The sequence below is a fragment of the Tamandua tetradactyla genome, chromosome 16 (genome assembly GCF_023851605.1).
Source record: "Tamandua tetradactyla isolate mTamTet1 chromosome 16, mTamTet1.pri, whole genome shotgun sequence".
NCBI lineage: Eukaryota > Metazoa > Chordata > Mammalia > Pilosa > Myrmecophagidae > Tamandua > Tamandua tetradactyla.
This window is the reverse complement of record NC_135342.1, coordinates 83,023,994-83,041,865: the sequence shown is the minus strand read 5'-3', so window position 1 is coordinate 83,041,865 and position 17,872 is coordinate 83,023,994. Positions and strand designations below refer to the sequence as shown.

Here is a 17,872-nt window from a genome sequence, read left to right as displayed (position 1 = left end):
CCTGCACATACCCTCACCCCGCCCCGCCCTGCAGGATCATGGGCCTCTACGTGTCCATCGTGCTGGTCATCGGCAAGTTCGTGCGTGGCTTCTTCAGCGAGATCTCGCACTCCATCATGTTCGAGGAGCTGCCCTGTGTGGACCGCATCCTCAAGCTCTGCCAGGACATCTTCCTGGTGCGCGAGACGCGGGAGCTGGAGCTCGAGGAGGAGCTGTACGCCAAGCTCATCTTCCTCTACCGCTCGCCTGAGACCATGATCAAGTGGACGCGCGAGAAAGAGTAGGGGGGCACGCCTGGATGAAGGGGTGGCCACACAGGGCAGGCCGAGGGCGGGGACGCCAGCGTCCAAGGTGCCCGCTGTGAGTCCCAGCCCGTTCAAGCCCGGATGCTGCTGCTGTTGGAGAAGGAGGCACCCCAAACCCGGAGCCGGCTGGCAGCCCTTCCCACCATCCTCACCAGGCCTGGAGCCAGGGCCTCTGGCCAAAGGGGCCAGCCACAGCGGGCCAGGTGGCCTGGCCTTCCCTTCCCCACGCGTACTGTAGAGTTTTCTAATTAAAGTTGTTTTTATTTATACAAATGAGACAGTGGTGCTAGGGAACGGCCCCAGCGGAGCCAGCCTCATGCCTGCTCTCCTCCACGACATGGCCTGCAGGGCTGTTGTGTCCAGGCTCAGGAGGCGCCAGGCAGGAAGCTCAGTAGGGGCTGCTCTGCTCTGCCCCGCCAGGCCGGAAGGCTGCATCCTGGGCTCAGCTCTGCCCCAACGGCGCCTCGTCCTCACTGTCCTCGATCAGACACTCCTGGATCTCCTGCCTGACGCCAGCCCTGAGGAGAAGCCACAGTGGGACCTTGGTGCAGTGCTGGTACCCCTCCCATGGGGCCAAGGCCTAGGGTCAGGCAGCCCATGCCTGCGAAGGGTCCCCTCCAGCCGAGGGGCGCAGGGTACCTCTGGCTGCGGAGCTGGGCCTCGGCCAGGATGTAGGGTGGGAGGGGGTCCACGGAGGGCTGCAACAGAGAGGCAGCATGGGGAGGGGTGTTGAGGGTGGCCTGGCCCCCACCAGCTCAGGCCCTTAGAGGAGGGGCAGGACACAACTTCAACACACCACCGGTGCCCGTCCCAGCCCCCAGGACGGTGTCCTCGCCTTACTCGCCTCTAGATTTGGAGGATGGGGTACAAACATCCCAAGCTGGGGCTGCTGGGCCCAGCACCCAGCCCTCCCTCTCTCACTCACCAGGTCCTTCAGATTCACACGGCAACCGTAACACAGCTGCTCAGCTACATGGGCTCGGAGGGTCCCCCTGGGGGTGGTAAGACTGAGCCTGTCCATCTGGTCTCCCGGCCCCTCAGTACAGGACCCCAGGGCACGGGGGATGAGAAAGGGAAGGGAGACAGCAGCTCACCTCTTGCAGGGCCCAGCATCCCTGCAGCAGCTCTGAGTCCTGCCGACCCCTGGGGAACAGCAAGAAGCTGCAGGGGTCTCGGCCTGGGCCAGCAAGATGGAGGTCTGAGCCCCAAAGGCTGTGGCACTGTCTGCAAGCAGAGGCGGGGCGCAGCTGGAAGACGGCTACTGAACCCCAACACTGCTTGCAAGCTCCCAGAATTCAATGCCAGACCCACCCCTGCCTCCCCCCCAGGGGGGCACAAGGGCTCAGACCTGCGCGGTCAATGTCCAAGGTACACATGCAGAAGAGGCAGCGGGGGCTGGCAGGACCTGTGGCATGACCGTCTCTGGGTGCCTTGGCCAGCTTCTCACTCGTCCTGTAGCCAGGCAGGGGTGGGCACAGAGGCACCATCAGCCAGAACTCTGCCCTGGGTGGGAGGGCTCACCCCCCCCCAATAGCCCGTACCTGTACACGGTGCTGACTGTGGAGGGGAACTGGGTCTGCAGCCGGAGCACGAAGCCTTCCATCAGCCGGTGGATGCTGGCTTTGTCAGGGGCCTGGACCATCAGATGGGGAGCTGCAGGAGCGGCCCAGGCCGGGGACCCTAAGTCTGCCCTTGCTGGGGCTGGAGGGAACAGCCTGGTGACTCCGACAAAGGGCTGGCCCCACCCCCAACTGGGAGCCTGGCCAGGTGTGCTCAGGCACGTGGACCCCCAGCTGGCAGCACCTCCTCCCCATCGTGGGCCCCAGCCCAGCTCTGCCTCGCAGGGTGGCAGCCTGGGGCGGCGCTTGCTCTGGCCCCACATGCCCCACACAGCAAGGGGCTTGCGTGCTGCCCCTCTGAGCTCACACCCACCTGGGTGTCAATGGCTGGAGTGAAGACAGACGGGACGGTGAACAGGCGGTTGTAGAAGGCGACCTCCTTAAGGGTGTGGTCCCGCATGGGCCTGGCGACCACCACATCCCCGTGCCGGTCGTCCGAGAAGCCCTGGGGGGGGGAGGGGACCGTGAGGACCGGGGGCCCTGCTCCCACTGGCTCTTGGCGAGCTCCTGGCAGCCAGCTCACTGGGCGCAGCAGCCCCGCCCCTTGCCTCTCCGCATACCGTGTCCCAGGCTAGGAAGGCTCCTCTCCCCAGGGCCAGGTTGGTCATGAGCTTGATGGCCAAGCGCGTGCAGCTTTCCCCTGTCAGCACCTTGGAGTAGCCATGGGCTCGGGCCACGTGCAGGATCAGGTGGGTTCTGCAGAGCAGGATGTCTCAAAGGCTATGTCGGGGCAGAGCCAGGGATCCCAGGGGCAGAGGGAGCCAGGGTGGGGGCCGGAGAGGGACCAAGGACCCCAGGGTAGAGAGACAGGCCCACCGGAGGGCCTGCAGGAGCTCCTCCTTGGCTGTCAGTGTCTTCACTGAGTTGAAAAGTCTGGTCAGAGCCTCAGTCTGGGCAGCAGGGGGTGGCCGGGGTGGGCTCAGCTGCTCCTCCACCTGGGCCGAGCAGGAGCTGGGCCCAGCCTCCTCAGCCCCGTGCACGTGCTGCTGCTGGATGAAAGTGTCCACGGCTGCCTTGTAGGCTTCCTCGCCTGCAGCCAGCTCCTGGGCAAAGCACTGGAGCACGGACAGGGACAGGCTGAACACCTTCAGGAGCAGGAAGCACGGCAAAGGCAGGAAACGGCATCAGAGGCCAGAGGCCCACTACTCCCAGCCTGCCCTGCACCCTCATGGCCATCCCGAGGGTCAGTTCCAGGGCTCCCATCAGGGACTCCCAGGTGGGCGGGCAGCAGGATGGGCTCTTGCACACGGACAAGCCACCCACCTCCTCTAAGGCGACAACATGCCAAGGAAAACCAGTGGTCTGCAGGATGGACGTCATCTCAGCCAGGACCTTTGCTCTGTCCTTCGGGCTCTGGCCGCAGGCTGCCCCCTCTGAAAGACCAAGGCAAAAAGAGTCAGGGTCACAGCTTTTCCCCAGAAACAGGCACAGAGCAGGGTAGAACAGTGAGGCCACACTGCCGGGCAGTGACTCTGTAAGAACTGGAGGACGTGAGCCCACTTTCCTCTGGGTGATGGCTTCAGAGTTGGCAGTGGGTTCCTCAGCATGGCTGAGGCAGAGAGGCCCACCTGGGAGCTCCCCGAGGGCAAGGCAAGAACGAGGGACCAGGGCAGGAAAAGGTCCCGCTTACAGTGGTAGATGGCAGCTGTGAGTGCAAGACAGGCCGTCCCTTGGTCGGGCCCTGCTGCCTGTGCAGCCTGGGGATGTCCCTGTGTCGCGGGAGCAGAGGCTGGCCCTCAGGTTCGGCCCCAGATGCCACCTGGCCCTCTCCACGGACAGCGCTGAGCTCGGTCCTGCTCATGCCTGTCTGCTTGCCGAGGCCCTGTCCTTCCTGCTGCCATGAAGGAGGCAGCCAGTGCTCCTGGCCCCTGCCTCTTTTATGACTCACTAAACCTTAGGACACAGTTGGACATGTCCACTCTGTCACCTGCAGAGAAATGGCCCCACCAGAGGGAGTGTGAGCCCAGGCCCACCCCCAGTGGCCACATCAGGAAGGGTTAAAAGCTACACATACCGTCAATGTAGACGACCCCTGGCACAAAGCGCAGCCTTTTGGCAGAATCTCGACTCAGACCCTACAGGGAGATGTGACGAGGGACTCAAAGCCCAGGCCCAGTGGCCAGCACCCTAACCCTCAGGTCCAGGAACCACAGGACACTCTGCCAGCAGAAGCCACTGTCCACCAGGCCTCATGCTTCACCGAAAGAAGTGGTTTAATGACACCGGTCAGCGCGACCTTTGGTGGGCTGCCCGGAGCTGCTCAGGATAGGCCTGCGGAGCCGCAGCTCACTCCAAGGCAGGCCTCGGTCCACTCTTGGCCGAGAGAACCTCAGTGCATGCCCACCCCAACTGCCCTGGTGACCCCTTGTCGCCTGCCCCCAAAAAGTGCTGCCCACACAAGAATATGGTATCACCGGCTAGCAAAGGTAAAGGCGGAGTCCCCAGGTACAGGAGGAAATGGCCCAGCTACTGGGTCTGAAGGAACTGGGGCCCCTCTCACCCCACCCCTCTGGCCAGGTCCAAGGGATCCATGAGGGAAAAATAACAGCAAACCAGAGAAGGCCACAGAAGGGCACTCGTCACAGTAACCAGCACCCCCTCACCTGCATGCCCAAGGCCACCTGCCCCTCCTTCTCTCCCTCAGCTGGACCCCGCCACTGCCCAGAACTCCCCAGCATGGAAACCCCTCATGGGCACAGTTTTGTCAGCAGCACCCTCAGCCGGCACCCCACACCACCACCCACTTTGATGTAGGCCCGGCATCAAAGCCTGCAGGGGAATTCCCAACTGCCTCCAGGACATTCCAAGCTGGCCCTCCCAGGATCACAGGCCACCATGCTCTAGTCTGGTGAATGCCGGTCAGTCTCCCAAACTTGCTTCTCTCCCTCATGGCCTCTTAGCCTTTGCACATGCTGCTCCCTCACCCATATCCCTGCCTCCTTCGTGTCTCTGGGAAGAAAGTCCAGGAAACTCCTTAGAGTCTCCCTGAAAACAGCTTCTCAAGGAGGCCTTCCCTGACCCCAGCCGGGGCAGCTCCCTCTGAACCCCCCAAAGCACCTGGACTTATCCAACCGCCACACCCCAAGCACACGCCCAGGACTGGAGAGGCCTGCAGGGGCCCAAGGGCACCTAGGAAGCACGTGGCCTCTAGGAGAACTCGGACTGCACTCCAGGCGTGCCATCGCACCAAGTAACTGCATGTCTACACAGGACAGCAAAGGGACAGAGCGCTGACCTGGGACCCAGCAAGATACTTCAGAATGTGTTTGCATATCTTATACACACGTCCAAAAGCTCCAGGCACCCTAGGTGGGGCATAGGCTGCTCTCTAGCCCCAAAAGAATACACCCCAATGCCAGCCAAGAAGGCAGAGGCCCCTTCCATCAGCACCGCCCACCCCCACCCCGGAGCTTGGCCCTGCACTCAGGCCTGGCTCAGGAAGGGTGTGGGAGATGTACCTCAAAGACTTGCCAGACCATGGAACTGGACGAAGGGCCCCCAGACCAGGCCAGGAGAACCTGGGGAAGAAGAAATCATCACAAAAGAGCACCCATATTTCCAGAAGGAACTTGTCTACTCCCCACCTCTGAGACGACACCCAAAGAGCCACAGGTGCAGGACAGCAGGGAAGACCTGGCGGGAGGCGGCTGAGACAGCCTGGCCTCTGCAGGAGGGGCAACAGGGACTCCAAGCCAGGGCCCTGGGGCTGGGTTGCCCAGCCTGGCAGCTGGACCCTCACCCAAGGCAGAGTAATCAGATGCCCAGACCCCACGCTCTACCTTCTCTCCAGGAAAGATGAGCCGGTTCTTTCCAAGCACAGCTCTGAACTTGTGGATGTAATACGCCTTGAAACAGCCCCTGCAGCACAAACCACCACCAGATGGGACCCAAATGGCTCAGACAGGCTGCGGCCCCCACCCCGCTGTCCCTTCACACCGAGCAACAGGAAAGCTTGCCTAGCACCTACTGGAGGACTTCTCCTTTCTGTTAACAATCTCTGTCTCTGAAAGCAAGAGAAAGCTGTCTGCCAAAGACTAGATGCTGTGCTCTGCCTGTCTCTCCCACAGCTCACCCCAGTCTAGACACCGCTGTCCCCACTTCTGGCTCTCCCATCCCCTGACCCGTGGTTAGACTGTGGAAGGAGTTTATCTGAGCAGGAAAGCAAGCCTTCCCACTTTCACTAAGACACAAGGGTCAACCAAAGTGATGATAAATGCAAAGTCAAGTAACCAAGTGCTTTTTAAAGAAAGTCAGAGCCTTAGAAGCAGGGGCAGCCCTGAGGGCCATGCAAAGCTGTGTTTGCCAGGGTCTCCCCTGACTCCAGGTGCTCACCTGCAGAAGGCATCTCCTGCTCGGATCACCAGGACCGGCAAACCTTCCTTGCATTTCACACACTTCTGCTCACGGCTTTGAAGAAAGGATGGGAGAAAAGAAAACAAAAACCCAGAGTACAGTGGGCTTGGTCAAGACAGAGACCTGTTTCTAAGCCCCAGCTGGGTCAGAGGCACCCGTGTTGGGGAGCGGTCACAGGAGAGCAGTAAAATAGCAAACCAGGAATTGTCCAATCTATCAACTTAAAGAATGACCGGGGGGGGGGGGGCGTGGGTGGGAGTCTCAAATAGCTGGCGCATGAAGGCACTTCTCAGTCTCTCAAAGGCTGGCAGGGGGAGGCCACACAGAACTTGCTCTGCATGACCCGGAGGAGAGAAAGGGGTGGAAGGGACAGCGACTTCCTCTCCTAGTAAGGACAGCTCTGTGTCCAGCAATGCTGACCCCATGGCTGCAAAAGGTAGGGCTGGGCGAGAGGGTGTTCGTCGACCGGCTGGACAGCCACTCCCCGGTGCTGCGGGGCGCGTCCGAGCCTCCACCCGGGGCTGGGACGGAGAACCGTCGGGCCTCCGGCTCGCAGCGCCCAAGGCATCCCAGAGGCTCCCAGAACGCGGTGCCCAGAAGTGACGGCAAAGCCCGGAGACGGCCGGGGGCACCCAGCTCTTACCCAGGCCGCGGCGGCGGCGGCGAAGGCGCCTCAGCCGGGGTCTCCGCGTAGTCCTCGCCCACCTGGCACATGGCTGTGCCGGGTCGCGCAGCGGACCGAAGCCGAAGCAGCGGGCGCGCCCCGATGACGTCAGCGCGCCGCCGCGGGCCGGGCGAGAAGGCGCGCGTGTGACGTCACCGAGGCGCCGTCGCGGCCGTGACGCACCGGTCTGGGCCGGGCCCGGGGGCTGGCGGCGGCGGCGGGGCTGGCCCGGGATGGCGATGTTCCGCAGCCTGGTGGCTTCGGCTCAGCAGCGGCAGCCGCCGGCCGGGCCCGCGAGCGGCGACAGCGGCCTGGAGGCGCAGTACAGCTGCCCCATCTGCCTGGAGGTCTACCACCGGCCCGTAGCCATCGGCAGCTGCGGCCACACGTGAGTGCGCCCGGCCTCCGGGCTGCGGGCCCAGCGCCGCCGCGGGGAGATGGGGCCGCACTAGGCTCGGAGGTGGGGGCGAGGCCCGGCGGCCGCCCCTACGCAGCTCTGCAGCCCGGCGCGCGGGGAGCTCGGGTGCCCCCTGCGCGGCGCCGCCCCTGCCCCCCGGCCGCGTTCTCCCTGAGCCCAGGCGTCCTGGCCGCCGGCCCCAGGCCCGCGACCCCACCACAGCCTGGGCGCATGGGACGAGCTGCAGCTCTGCCCAGGCTTGGGGGTCCCCGCGGGCTGCCGACGGCCAGGCGGGCCACCGCGGGTACTCAGAGGTCAGCAGTCGGACCGCTGTGCCTGCCGCCTTCTACACAGTTTTTGGAGACTAGAGTGGGTAGTTGTAAATAAATGGCTCGTGGCTTGTGCCGTGAACTCTTTCAGCCTACTGCCTGCTTGTCTTGACTTCCGAAGATAGGAGTTTCCTAAAGCTAGGGGAGGGGCTTGTTTGGAGTCTGCGCTGTTTGCTGTGAAGAACTAAAAAAAGTCAGGCTAGGCAGGCTGATCCACAGGGAACCAGAAGCAAAAAGCACCTTGCTGGGGTTTTCAGTTGAAACAAAGGCACAGTGGGCCCTCCAGGGTGTTTCAGTAACAAGGCTCTCCTCCCAGCCAGGGGCTGGCTCAACTCTTCACAGAACTGCCAGCCTGGTTTGGGAGGAGCTGAGATGAGTGCCAGCTTCTGGGCCTCCCAAATGGCTGAATAATACGGCTCCTGAGTGAAATGAGCAGGGTGGGGAGGGCTTCAGCTGTAGCAGTGCTGCTGTGGAGATGGGGTTTTCATTCCAAGGGAACGGGGTTGGCAAGGAGCACCCAAACTGGTAGGAGGCCTTAGAAGCCTTTGCACACAAAAGCAGCTGACTTCAGAGGTGTCTGAAACAAAGAGGGAACTGGCACTGCTGCTTGCTGGTGGGTGTGTGCCTGCTAGACACCCAGAGAGGCGGCAGGGGCAGTGACAGGACCCAGAACCTCCCTTCACCTTCCTTCCCCTCCGTTAAAGCAGAACACACCTACACACGCCATCATGTGCTGCTGACATGTCTCGTCAGGGTGCTTGCTGCGCCTTGCTTTTCATGCTGTCTGTGACATATGGCAGCAGTAGCGTCAGAGCAGGACTGACTTCTCGTAAACGCATACTGGTAAGCATTTCAAGGTGTGTTTTCGGTCCTCTAGCCTCTCGCTGAGAGAGCTGTCAGGCTTGTTCTGGTCCTAAGTTTAGCACGCCTTTCACCCAGCATCGGCCACTGAGTCTCCAGTTTCTTGGTTTGCACAAACAGAATCTTCTCTGTCTTTTTTTTCCCCCTCCAAATGAGCCTTTTCTTCACATGCACGTTTGGTAACACAGAATACAGAACTCACAGCAATTGTGAAAACATTTTTACCAGTAACCTCTTCTTGTATGTTTTTCTTAGCAGGATTCAACAGCTCTCTTCCTAGTCTTATTGCTGGTCCGGCAAAAGCCTTTTCTCCATCCTGTCTTAAAGTAAACTGCTCCCAGGCTCTTCCTGCTGGCTTTTGTTTCCTGGCCGCTATCTCTCCACCTCCTCTAGGCTTCCTGTCCTTTCTTGCTAAAGCATGCATGCAAATGAGCACAGAAATGTTTCTTTAAAGTGTTTTCTGATGATCACGTCACTTCCCCCCTTGAATTCCTGACTTGAGGAAGCCACCCTCCTTCCACAAAGGAGATTTTATGGTGGCGTGCACTGCTGTGTCTGGAGGCAGGTACCTGGCTCCAGCACCAGGACAGAAGAGGATCTGATAGGGAGGGCAGCTCACACGGCAGTGCTCTGTGGAAGAGGTCTCAGGAGACTCTGCAGGGGCCCCACAGGGAGACGCACCATCCCCAGCACTGACCTAGAGCTGGAGCTAGAAGTGGACCTGGCTTTGGGCATGCATCTGGGGCAGACAGAGCTTGTCCATTCTGGGCCCAGCCCTGGACTACTTCCATGACTCTGTTCCTAGTTTGTGCTGCCATATCTGCCCCCATCTGAGTGTCCCCACACGCAGTTTCTTAATAAAAACAAATCACTGGGAAATTACAGTGCTTGCTTTTAAAGCCAGGCATAGGAAATGGTAATATTTTCTAAGCATTCTGTCCATTCCCAGACTGGGTGAAGAAGATGCTATTGGTACTTCTCTCATACGAGGAGACACAGAGAAGTTCAGCAAATTGCCCAGAGTGCTGTGGCAATGCCAGGATTAGGCTTTGGGCATGAGGCATGGCCAGCTTCTTGACCTCTGTCCACCACCTTCAGTGCTCTTGCAGTGGATGGTTTGGCCTCTGGGTCCCCTTAGAGACCCTAGGAACGGGTAGCAGATTTGCAGAACTGTGTGCTGAGATCCGTTTTTCCACTCAACTGCCCATCACCAAAGCCTCTGCTGGGCCTCTGCCCAGGTGCTCCTGGCCCTGCCCAAGGGTATATGAGCTGAGCAGGACAGGTGTGCAACCGCGAGGGCCCCGGGAAGGCTTGGTGAGCTGGCCTCCACCCCGTCGCCTCTCCTGGCTCCCCTGCACCTGAGGGCAGGGTAATCAATGTGCTCTGGTCCCCTGGAGTCCAGGTGGAGGGGTCTGCCTGACTCTCCCCTTTGCCTCTTCCCCAAGTACCCAGTGGTGCTTGCAGGGTTTGGGGTATAAGAGCAGGTGCAGCCCTCTGTGCATTCGTTGCCTGTACCCCAAGCCTCACTTAGCTACTCCATTCCACCGAAAAGCTGCTTAGCGCCAGCCTGCTCAGGCAGTCCCTGGCAGAGACCTCAATGAGAGAAGCAGGCACTGCTGACCCACCACCGGCCGCCAGCACACCAGGCAGCAGTGACTGGGAAGCAGACCATGAGCCGGCCCATGGCCTGGACACGCCCTCCTGCCTCCGCAGGGAGTGTGGCAACATTGGGGCTGTCCGTGTTGGGCCAGGCCGAGTGCAGGCATGTCGGCTCTTTAGACCTGAGCCCCCTGCCCAGCTCCTCCCGGAAGAAGGCAGGCCCTGCCTTTTGTGCGCCTTTCCCCAGGACTGGATCTCTGAGTCTGTGCTGGGCCCCTCCCCTGCTTCTGGAGCCAGCAACCTCCTGCATGTACTTGCGTGTCTGCTCCCTGTGCGTTTTCTTCTGTTAACAGCTTCGCTGAGAAGTAATTCCATCCTGTACAGACTCTCATTAAAAGTATACAATTCAATGATTTTAGTATGTTTATAGAGTTGTGCAACCATCACCAAAACCAGTTTTAGGACATTTTCATCACCCCAAAATGAGGTCCCACCCCCCAGCAGTTACCCCGCAGTCCCCCTCCCCAGCCCCTCGCAGTCACAAATCTCCTATCTCCATGCATTTGCTCGTTCTGATGTGTCACATAAACAGGATCATACAATACGGGTCCTTTGAATTCTGGCTTTGTGCCCTTAGCAAGACAATGTTTAAATGTCCCTCACATTGTGGCAAGAATCAGAATTCAGTTCCTTTTCACGGCTGAGTGATGCTGTGTCACATGTTGGCCCACTGGTGTCTGCTCCCTCGTATTGTCTGTCTCCTGGACCATGTCTGTCTGTCCCCCTGCACCGTGTCTGTCCACCCCCCACCCCCCGCACCTTGTCTGTTTCTCTGCACCGTGTCTGAGCCCCTGCCCGCTGGTGGGCGTGGTGGCACCCGCTGTGACTCCCTGTCCAGATTTCTGTGGGGACCAGCCTCAAGCACTGCCATCAAGTGTCCTGGTGATGGAACGGCCTTCCTTGGCTTTTATGTTGATCAGATTTTGGGACTGCACAGAGGGACGGCCCTGGAATTACTTTCTGGGGCATGAAGGGGGGCTGGGGTGTCTCCTCTGCAAGCTCACAAGGGGCTGTCGGTGGAGCCTTAGCTGTCGGGCTCATCAGGGAGAAGGTTGCCAGGAATCACTCGGGCTCTGATGCGTCAGTCACAGGGTGTCAGGCCGGCCCCACCAGGGAAGTGCCCACAGGAGGATGAGCCTGGGGGCAGCAGGTGGGGGCAGCACCCCCCTAGCAGCCTGGCCTGAGAGTGCTCACCTTCTTCAGAGGAACAGGATTGAGAATCAGACCCTCCCCTGAGAAGGAGAGGAGAGTCTCCTGATGGCAAAGAGAACTCTAGCCCTGCAAACCTGGCCAAGTCATTTAGCAGCTCTGGCACGTTCTCACAACCCCTTCCGAAACAGCGGCTCACCCCCCCAGGCCCAGCTGCCCAAGGTACCAGGGGGAGCAGAGCTGCACCCGGCCTGATTCCACTCTGCAGAACTGGCCGTCTTCATGAGGGGTCGGGCCCCACTGCCCCCACCCGAGCCAGGCACTGCCCCACTGCCCCCACCCAAGCCAGGCATTGCCCCACTGCCCCCACCCGAGCCAGGCATTGCCCCACTGCCCCCACCCGAGCCAGGCACTGCCCCGTTGCTCCAGGAGCTCCATTTACCATCCCAGTGTCACTGTCTGCCAGGGCCCCATCACCTGAGCAGGCTCCGCAGCGCCTCTCACCACGCTGGACCGAGGTGGTCCTGGGACTCAGCTCCTTCTCCCTTTCCTCCCTGTGGAGTTTCATGCCAAAGAACTCTCCAGCTTCCGTTGGCTGCTTTCCCTCCTGCCTGAACATTGCGCTTAATACCTGCAGTGTACAGTAGCTATAAACAGCAGCTGGCAGGGTGCAGGTGCCAGTGCAGGAAGGCTAGGAGGTCCCCAGGGAGCCCAGAGCACACGCAAGGGCCCCGCAGAGGGGTTCTCTGGCTGGCCCTGGGACATGGGCGCCACCAGACAGCACCAAGCACTCCAGGACAGCAGGAAGCCCCAAGATCATGTTCACGCCAGTGACAGTGAGCTGGTGGCCTTAGTAACCCACAAGCACACACCCAGCCTTTGTTAGTTAAGGCCTCCACTTGGACTGGCTTGTGAGTCTTCAGGAATATCTAGGCTAAGTCCCACTTCCCAGGCGAGGAAACGAGAGCAGCTTGCCCTTGCCCTTCCCGAGCTGGAATGGTAACCCCCCACCTCCAGCACTGGGCTTTTGGCCACCACTGGTGTGTGGCGAGTGTAGGGGCACGGCCCACGACATAACAGGAGGGGGGTCGCTGCCTGGTGCCCCCAAAGTGCCCTGGGAATGGTGCACCTCATGTGGCCCCAGGTGGTGCAACCCTGGGCAGTTTCAGTCCTGCTCTGAGGACGAGTCCCGGAGCCCCTCAGGCCTGGCGGGTCCTCTACCATGACCATGTGTCTTCACTCGGAGCCCCTGGAGGGCTCTCAGCTCACCTGGGCCGCCCCTGCACCCTGAGCCATGAGCCCTGCCTTCGCTGCCTGGTGGTGTGGCAGAGGACACAGTCGTGCCCCTGCCAGCTGGAGGACCCCGTGCTCAGCCCCTGTGTTCCTGCAGGTTCTGTGGGGAGTGCCTGCAACCCTGCCTCCACGTGCCGTCCCCTCTCTGCCCGCTCTGCCGCCTGCCCTTTGACCCCAAGAAGGTGGACAAGGCCTCCCACGTGGAGAAGCAGCTCTCATCCTACAAGGCGCCCTGCCGGGGCTGCAACAAGAAGGTACCCTGCCGCCACAGTGGACCCCGGACCGAGCAGGGGCAGGGGGGAGGCTGCAGCTGCAGGCCTGGCTTCCACTCCCAGGACAGGAACAGGGTGTGCTGGGGGTATGGGGGATGCCTTCCCAGCTGGGGCCTGAGCCCTGCCCTGTCCCCCTGTCCCTCGCTGTGTCCCCCTACCATCGCCCCCAACCCCCATGCTATGGCCCCCATGCTGGCAGACCCACTCTCAGAGCTGTGGGTTCTGGGCTCTGGTTCAAAGTGTGCATGTGGCCAATGCAGAAATGTGATGGCTCAGCAGGGATCACCTAGTGCAGCCTCGACCCCCCCCCGATTGCCCCCCAGCCCCCTGCGATCTCCCCCAGAGGCTGCAGAGAGAGGAAAGGCTCCAACGAAGCACCAAAGGGAGTCTGGGGGCAGGATGACACTACCCTCTCTAAGGCGGGTGCTGCCATACCCCCTGACTTGCACAGCCGAGCCCCCCTTTCCTGAGTCCCCCTTTCCCGAGCCCCTCACACTGGCTTCGGCCCCCACCCCAAGGCTGCCCATACTTGGTCAGGGAAAACCCTGAGCGTGTTCCTTTGCCTCAGCAACTCCTGGTGGGCTCCCAGCTGTGCGTTTCTCCTGAGTTGATACATTTGGATTCTGCCCTCCCGCAGCAGTGTCCAGGGTCTCCCACTCAGCTATGGGGCCTCTCTTGGGCTCACGTGCCCAGCTCCTCCCCAGAGGAGAGGGGCCAGATCAGACCCTCCCGGTTCCCTCCCCTCAGTGACCCTGGGCAGCCTCCAGGGCTCCTCTGAGCCACCTCTTGGACCTTCGTCAAAGGGCAGAGCTGCGTGGGGTCCCCTGCCCAGGGAGGCTGGGCTGTCCCCCGCCAAGAGCTTGCTCAGTGCCACCCCAGCACTGGAGCCCCAGCCCTGAGCCTGCGTGGGGTCCCCTGCCCAGGGAGGCTGGGCTGTCCCCCGCCAAGAGCTTGCTCAGTGCCACCCCAGCACTGGAGCCCCAGCCCTGAGCTCCTACCCTGACTCATCGTCCCTTGCTGTCCCGCCTTCAGGGCAGTGGGGGTTATGTTGGGTTTTGGTTTGTTTTTTCCCACTTTTTGACAAGGAATTTTGCAGGAGATGTTTGTCTTTCCTTCAGCTCTGGGGCCCAAGGCTCTGCCTCCCGCTCGGCTGGTCTTGGGCTGCAGGACTTCTCACGCCTCCCCCTGCCGTCCCCAGGTGTCCCTGGCCAAGATGAGGGTGCACGTCTCCTCCTGTGGGAAGGTCCAGGAGCAGATGGCCAACTGCCCCAAGTTCGTCCCGGTGGTGCCCACGTCCCAGCCTGTGCCCAGGTAGGCCCTCGGGGGGAGGGGCAGCGGGACCTCAGTGCCCTCCCCGGCCCTGGCTCGAGCCTCCTGAGGTGCAGCTGCCTGGGGCCACAGGGGCCATGTCTGTTGGCCTTGGGCCTGCAGTGGAGCAGGGCAGCAGCCAGGCCCCCCTGCGCTCACCCTCCTTCTCCCCCGCCCCAGCAACACCCCGAACCGGTCCACCTTTGCCTGCCCCTACTGCGGGGCCCGCAACCTGGGCCAGCAGGAGCTGCTGAAGCACTGCGTGGGGAGCCACCGCAGCGACCCCAGCCGCGTGGTGAGCCGCCCGCCCCAACCCCAAGTCACACAGACCAGGGCCTCCCTCCCCGGTGCCCTGTGGGCCTCCCCCCGCCTTGTCTCTGCAGCCCCTGGAGCTCAGTCCCATGCCCCATCTGGCCCAGGGCGGGAGCCACGTGGGGGGCTCAGAGGCCATGAGTCCAGCCCGGAGGGTCCATCCTGGCTGCTCCCAGTGGCCGTCCCCCACCCCACGCCAGTCACAGGCCCAGCCTCACCTTTGTGCCCCGTCCCAGGTCTGCCCAGTCTGCTCGGCGATGCCCTGGGGTGACCCCAGCTACAAGAGTGCCAACTTCCTGCAGCACCTCCTCCACCGGCACAAGTTCTCCTATGACACCTTTGTGGTGCGTATCCTGCCCCCACCTGGGCCCGCTGTGTCCGGCCCTCACCCTTCCCCTGGGAGGCTGCCGGGGCCTGTGGGCGTGCTGAGGCCATGTGGCCACCAGGGGGTGCCAGCGACTGGCCGCATCCTCTGGCAGCTCCCAGGGGATCCGGGCAAGCGGGAGCCGCTGAGCCCTGTTGCCTCTCAGTCCTGCTGGGGCTGCCTCTTGGCCCGTTTGCTCCTGGAGGCAGAGCACGTGGGCCCCTCGGGGAGCACCCCATTAGGACAGGGCCTGGGGACCAGAATGGGGTTCCACTTCCATGTGTTTGTAGGGAAGTCAAGGGGCTGCGTCCCCTTTGGGCCTCAGGGCCTGTCTCCCTCTCCCTTCTGCTCAGCCCCCAGGGAGCTAGGCCCATGCCGGCTGCACTCGGAGCCCCTGGGGCAGGGTGCAGAAGGGGTCTGCGTGGGACCTGCCAGGTGCTGCAGGAGGGGACGTCTGGGCTCTTGCCAGGTCCTGCTGGGGAGGCAGCTGACCTGCAAGGGCTGGCCTCGGAAGCCACTCCACGAGTCTGGGGCTCCCCTGCTCCTCCCCCACCCCTCACCCGGGCCCTCCCACCCAACTTGCCATTTTCCAGGACTACAGCATTGACGAGGAGGCTGCCTTCCAGGCGGCCCTGGCCCTGTCCCTCTCAGAGAACTGAAGGCAGCAGCCTGGCCCATGCCTCGGGAGGAGCCCACTGGGTGTGCAGGGAGAGCCAGCAGCCCTGGGAGGGCTGGCGAGACAGCGTCGGGACGGGCACAGCCCCGCCGCCCCTGCAGGGCGTCACAGGCCCCTTGAGGAGAGCACCACGGCGCACTCGGCGCCAAGATGGAAGGTCCCTGCCCCAAGCCAGCTTCGGGCCCCACTGCTGAGCAGAGGCTGGGGAGGAGGGGGTCCCACCCGGCGTCCGGCCCACCCCCTCATCCATCCCGTACTGGCTTTTGTGATACTTAGAGATCCCGGCGTTTTTCTAATATCCAGTGCGATGACCTTTTCACATTTTATAGAGCAAAGGAAAAGCAGGTACTCTTCATATTGCAGTGTCTGTGTTTGCCTAGGAATAATAGTATTTTTCTGGAACATTTACAAAGTTATATTTTTTAAAAAAAACAATAAAAAAATAGACATGGGAAGGAGAGATTGGGGGCAGCAGGATCACACTGGGCACAGAGGGGGTGCGTGTACCTGGGGTGGCAGCCCTGGGCGCGTTTCTTCATGCTCAGGGTGCGGGCCGGTCTGTGGCCATGTGCTGTGGCTCTGGGCTTGCAGGCAGGGCAGCTTCCGGGCAGCCTTGGTAATCCCAGCCTCGGCGGAGATGGGCGGGCACCAGTCTGTGGCCTCCTGTCCCCTTCCCAAAGCGCCAACACCCACCCCAGCCAGGGCAGCCTCACCAGGGGCAGCTGAGGCTCCTGGGGGCACAACACCCGTCGAGCGTTCTCGTTTGTTCCATGATATGTTATTGCTCTTTTAAAAAGGTTTAAATAAAATATTTCAAAGCATCTAGAGCAAGACTTAACCAGTGGGTCTTATTCGGCAAATACGAAAAGTGAAGGAGCCCGAGTATCTTCCTTTATGCAGAGTTTTGCCTTTACTCAGGGGACGCAAAGTACGTGTTCATCTTGCTTCGAGGGCACTTTCAGCGGGGAGGGGCTGTGCCTCCGCCTGTCCCAGCATCCTCTGAGGCCACCGCAGGCTGGCCAGCCGTCCTGGGAAAGACGCCTCTGTGCACTGCCTCTGCCTCTCCAGGGCCCAGGTCCCACCTGGTACCGTCCCCCTCCCCCTCCGCCAGTCCTGACGCCTTCAGCCCATGGTTCCTCTGCCCCCACCGTGGCTGCACCGTGCTGCAGACAGCGAGGCCACCTGGGTCAGCGGGGGACTCAGGGTGGGCGTCCTCCAGCTCTCCCACTGCCACCTAGGGCTGGGCACAGAGGCCAGGCGGGGACCCTCAGTTGTACTCACACGTGCCGGGGAGGTGGCAGTGGCCATGGAGACCACTCCCTCAGCCCTGCAGGCCGCCCTGCCTCCTTTCCCCCACTCCACGGAGGATGAGGCCTGCCCCGCTTGGTGGTGCTGAAGTAGCACAGCTGAGGCCACCTCTGCAGGGGCCAGCTACCAGCCCTGAGCAGCCAGAGGAGGCCACCTTCCCCCGAGGTCCCTACAGGTGCCCCCAAGCCTCTGCCTGTTTTCAGGATGTTGGGCCAGTTGTCCCTTGTAGGACCCATGGAAAGCATCGTACCTGCCCTGCCAGCTGGTCCTGCAAGGCCACAGCCCTGAGATAGGGTGGGAGGGCCAGTGGGCCTCGGACACGAGCCTCCTGCGTGTGGTCAGGCCCACGCAGGCCCTGAGTGTGTGAAGCCTACATGCACACAGCTGTCCCTGGACAGGGAGTCCCGGCCCCGTGGTGGCGTCTCTCCCCCTTGGGGGCTGCTCACATGGCTGCGAAGCCAGAGCTTGGTGACCCTCCTTCCAGGGAACGACTGGCCAGCCCTGTGGGGAGGGGACACAGCAGCTGGATCTCAGCCCCGGCGACCCCAAGCCCTGTCCTGGAGGGTCTCCGCTCCCGGGCCGTGCTGACCTGGCTATTGACCCCCTGCATTTAGAGTAGGGTCCCTGGGATCCAGGATCTCACCACTGTACACCGCATCGTTCCTGCACTCTGAGCTGGGCCGATGATGGCACACTCCACAGGGCACAAAACCTGATGCTGCCCGCCAGCAAGGAAGGGGTCGGGGGGAGCCTGTGGGAAGGACCACTGGGCGCGGCCCCTCCCCCGGCCCAGAGGTCCTGGCGCCCACTGGCAGCAGCAGGGAGGACGTGCAGGTGCAGTGGTCTTGGCTGGAGCAGGTATGCCCCATGGACCTGCCTCCCAGAAGGAAAGCCGGTCCCTCAGCGCCCTCTCAACGACCCAGCGTGATGCCTGCCCACGAGCGGGGTCCCTTCCTCAGATCTGTACTGCACCTTTGGGGGACCCACCTCACTGAGATGGGGT

At 61.9% G+C, this 17,872-nt stretch overlaps 3 protein-coding genes across 9 annotated transcripts in view; 2 read left to right on the top strand and 1 right to left on the bottom strand.

The window, feature by feature from the left end:
• The window catches only part of PIEZO1 (piezo type mechanosensitive ion channel component 1 (Er blood group)), a 53,106-nt gene extending 52,528 nt beyond the window's left edge, over nucleotides 1-578 (top strand). For all 3 annotated transcript variants that reach the window (XM_077133273.1, XM_077133274.1, XM_077133272.1), the window contains one exon: nucleotides 35-578. In XM_077133273.1, the coding sequence (XP_076989388.1) occupies nucleotides 35-284 (250 nt within the window). In that variant the 3' untranslated portion in view covers nucleotides 285-578. The remainder of the gene's footprint in view (nucleotides 1-34) is intronic.
• Nucleotides 546-7,028, bottom strand: CTU2 (cytosolic thiouridylase subunit 2). Of its 4 annotated transcripts, none has more exons than XM_077133275.1 (15): nucleotides 6,921-7,028; nucleotides 6,257-6,331; nucleotides 5,704-5,782; nucleotides 5,383-5,442; nucleotides 3,939-3,999; nucleotides 3,188-3,297; nucleotides 2,741-3,009; nucleotides 2,485-2,620; nucleotides 2,238-2,369; nucleotides 1,847-1,938; nucleotides 1,654-1,757; nucleotides 1,400-1,529; nucleotides 1,231-1,312; nucleotides 945-1,003; nucleotides 546-823 (listed from the first exon to the last, which is right to left on the bottom strand). In XM_077133275.1, the coding sequence occupies exons 1-15, from the start codon at nucleotides 6,989-6,991 to the stop codon at nucleotides 748-750; spliced, it is 1,536 nt and encodes a 511-aa protein (XP_076989390.1). In that variant the 5' UTR covers nucleotides 6,992-7,028; the 3' UTR covers nucleotides 546-747. The 4 variants fall into 4 exon arrangements, with proteins under 4 accessions (XP_076989390.1, XP_076989391.1, XP_076989393.1 ...); XM_077133276.1 differs by having other exon boundaries at nucleotides 1,231-1,297; XM_077133278.1 differs by lacking the exon at nucleotides 945-1,003.
• Nucleotides 7,029-7,144: 116 nt separating this feature from the next.
• RNF166 (ring finger protein 166) lies at nucleotides 7,145-16,386 on the top strand. 2 transcript variants are annotated; one of them, XM_077133271.1, is made up of 6 exons: nucleotides 7,145-7,329; nucleotides 12,727-12,883; nucleotides 14,100-14,212; nucleotides 14,390-14,504; nucleotides 14,758-14,865; nucleotides 15,479-15,659. In XM_077133271.1, the coding sequence occupies exons 1-6, from the start codon at nucleotides 7,175-7,177 to the stop codon at nucleotides 15,542-15,544; spliced, it is 714 nt and encodes a 237-aa protein (XP_076989386.1). In that variant the 5' UTR covers nucleotides 7,145-7,174; the 3' UTR covers nucleotides 15,545-15,659. The 2 variants fall into 2 exon arrangements, with proteins under 2 accessions (XP_076989386.1, XP_076989385.1); XM_077133270.1 differs by lacking the exon at nucleotides 14,390-14,504 and having other exon boundaries at nucleotides 15,479-16,386.
• The last annotated feature ends 1,486 nt before the right edge of the window (nucleotides 16,387-17,872 follow it).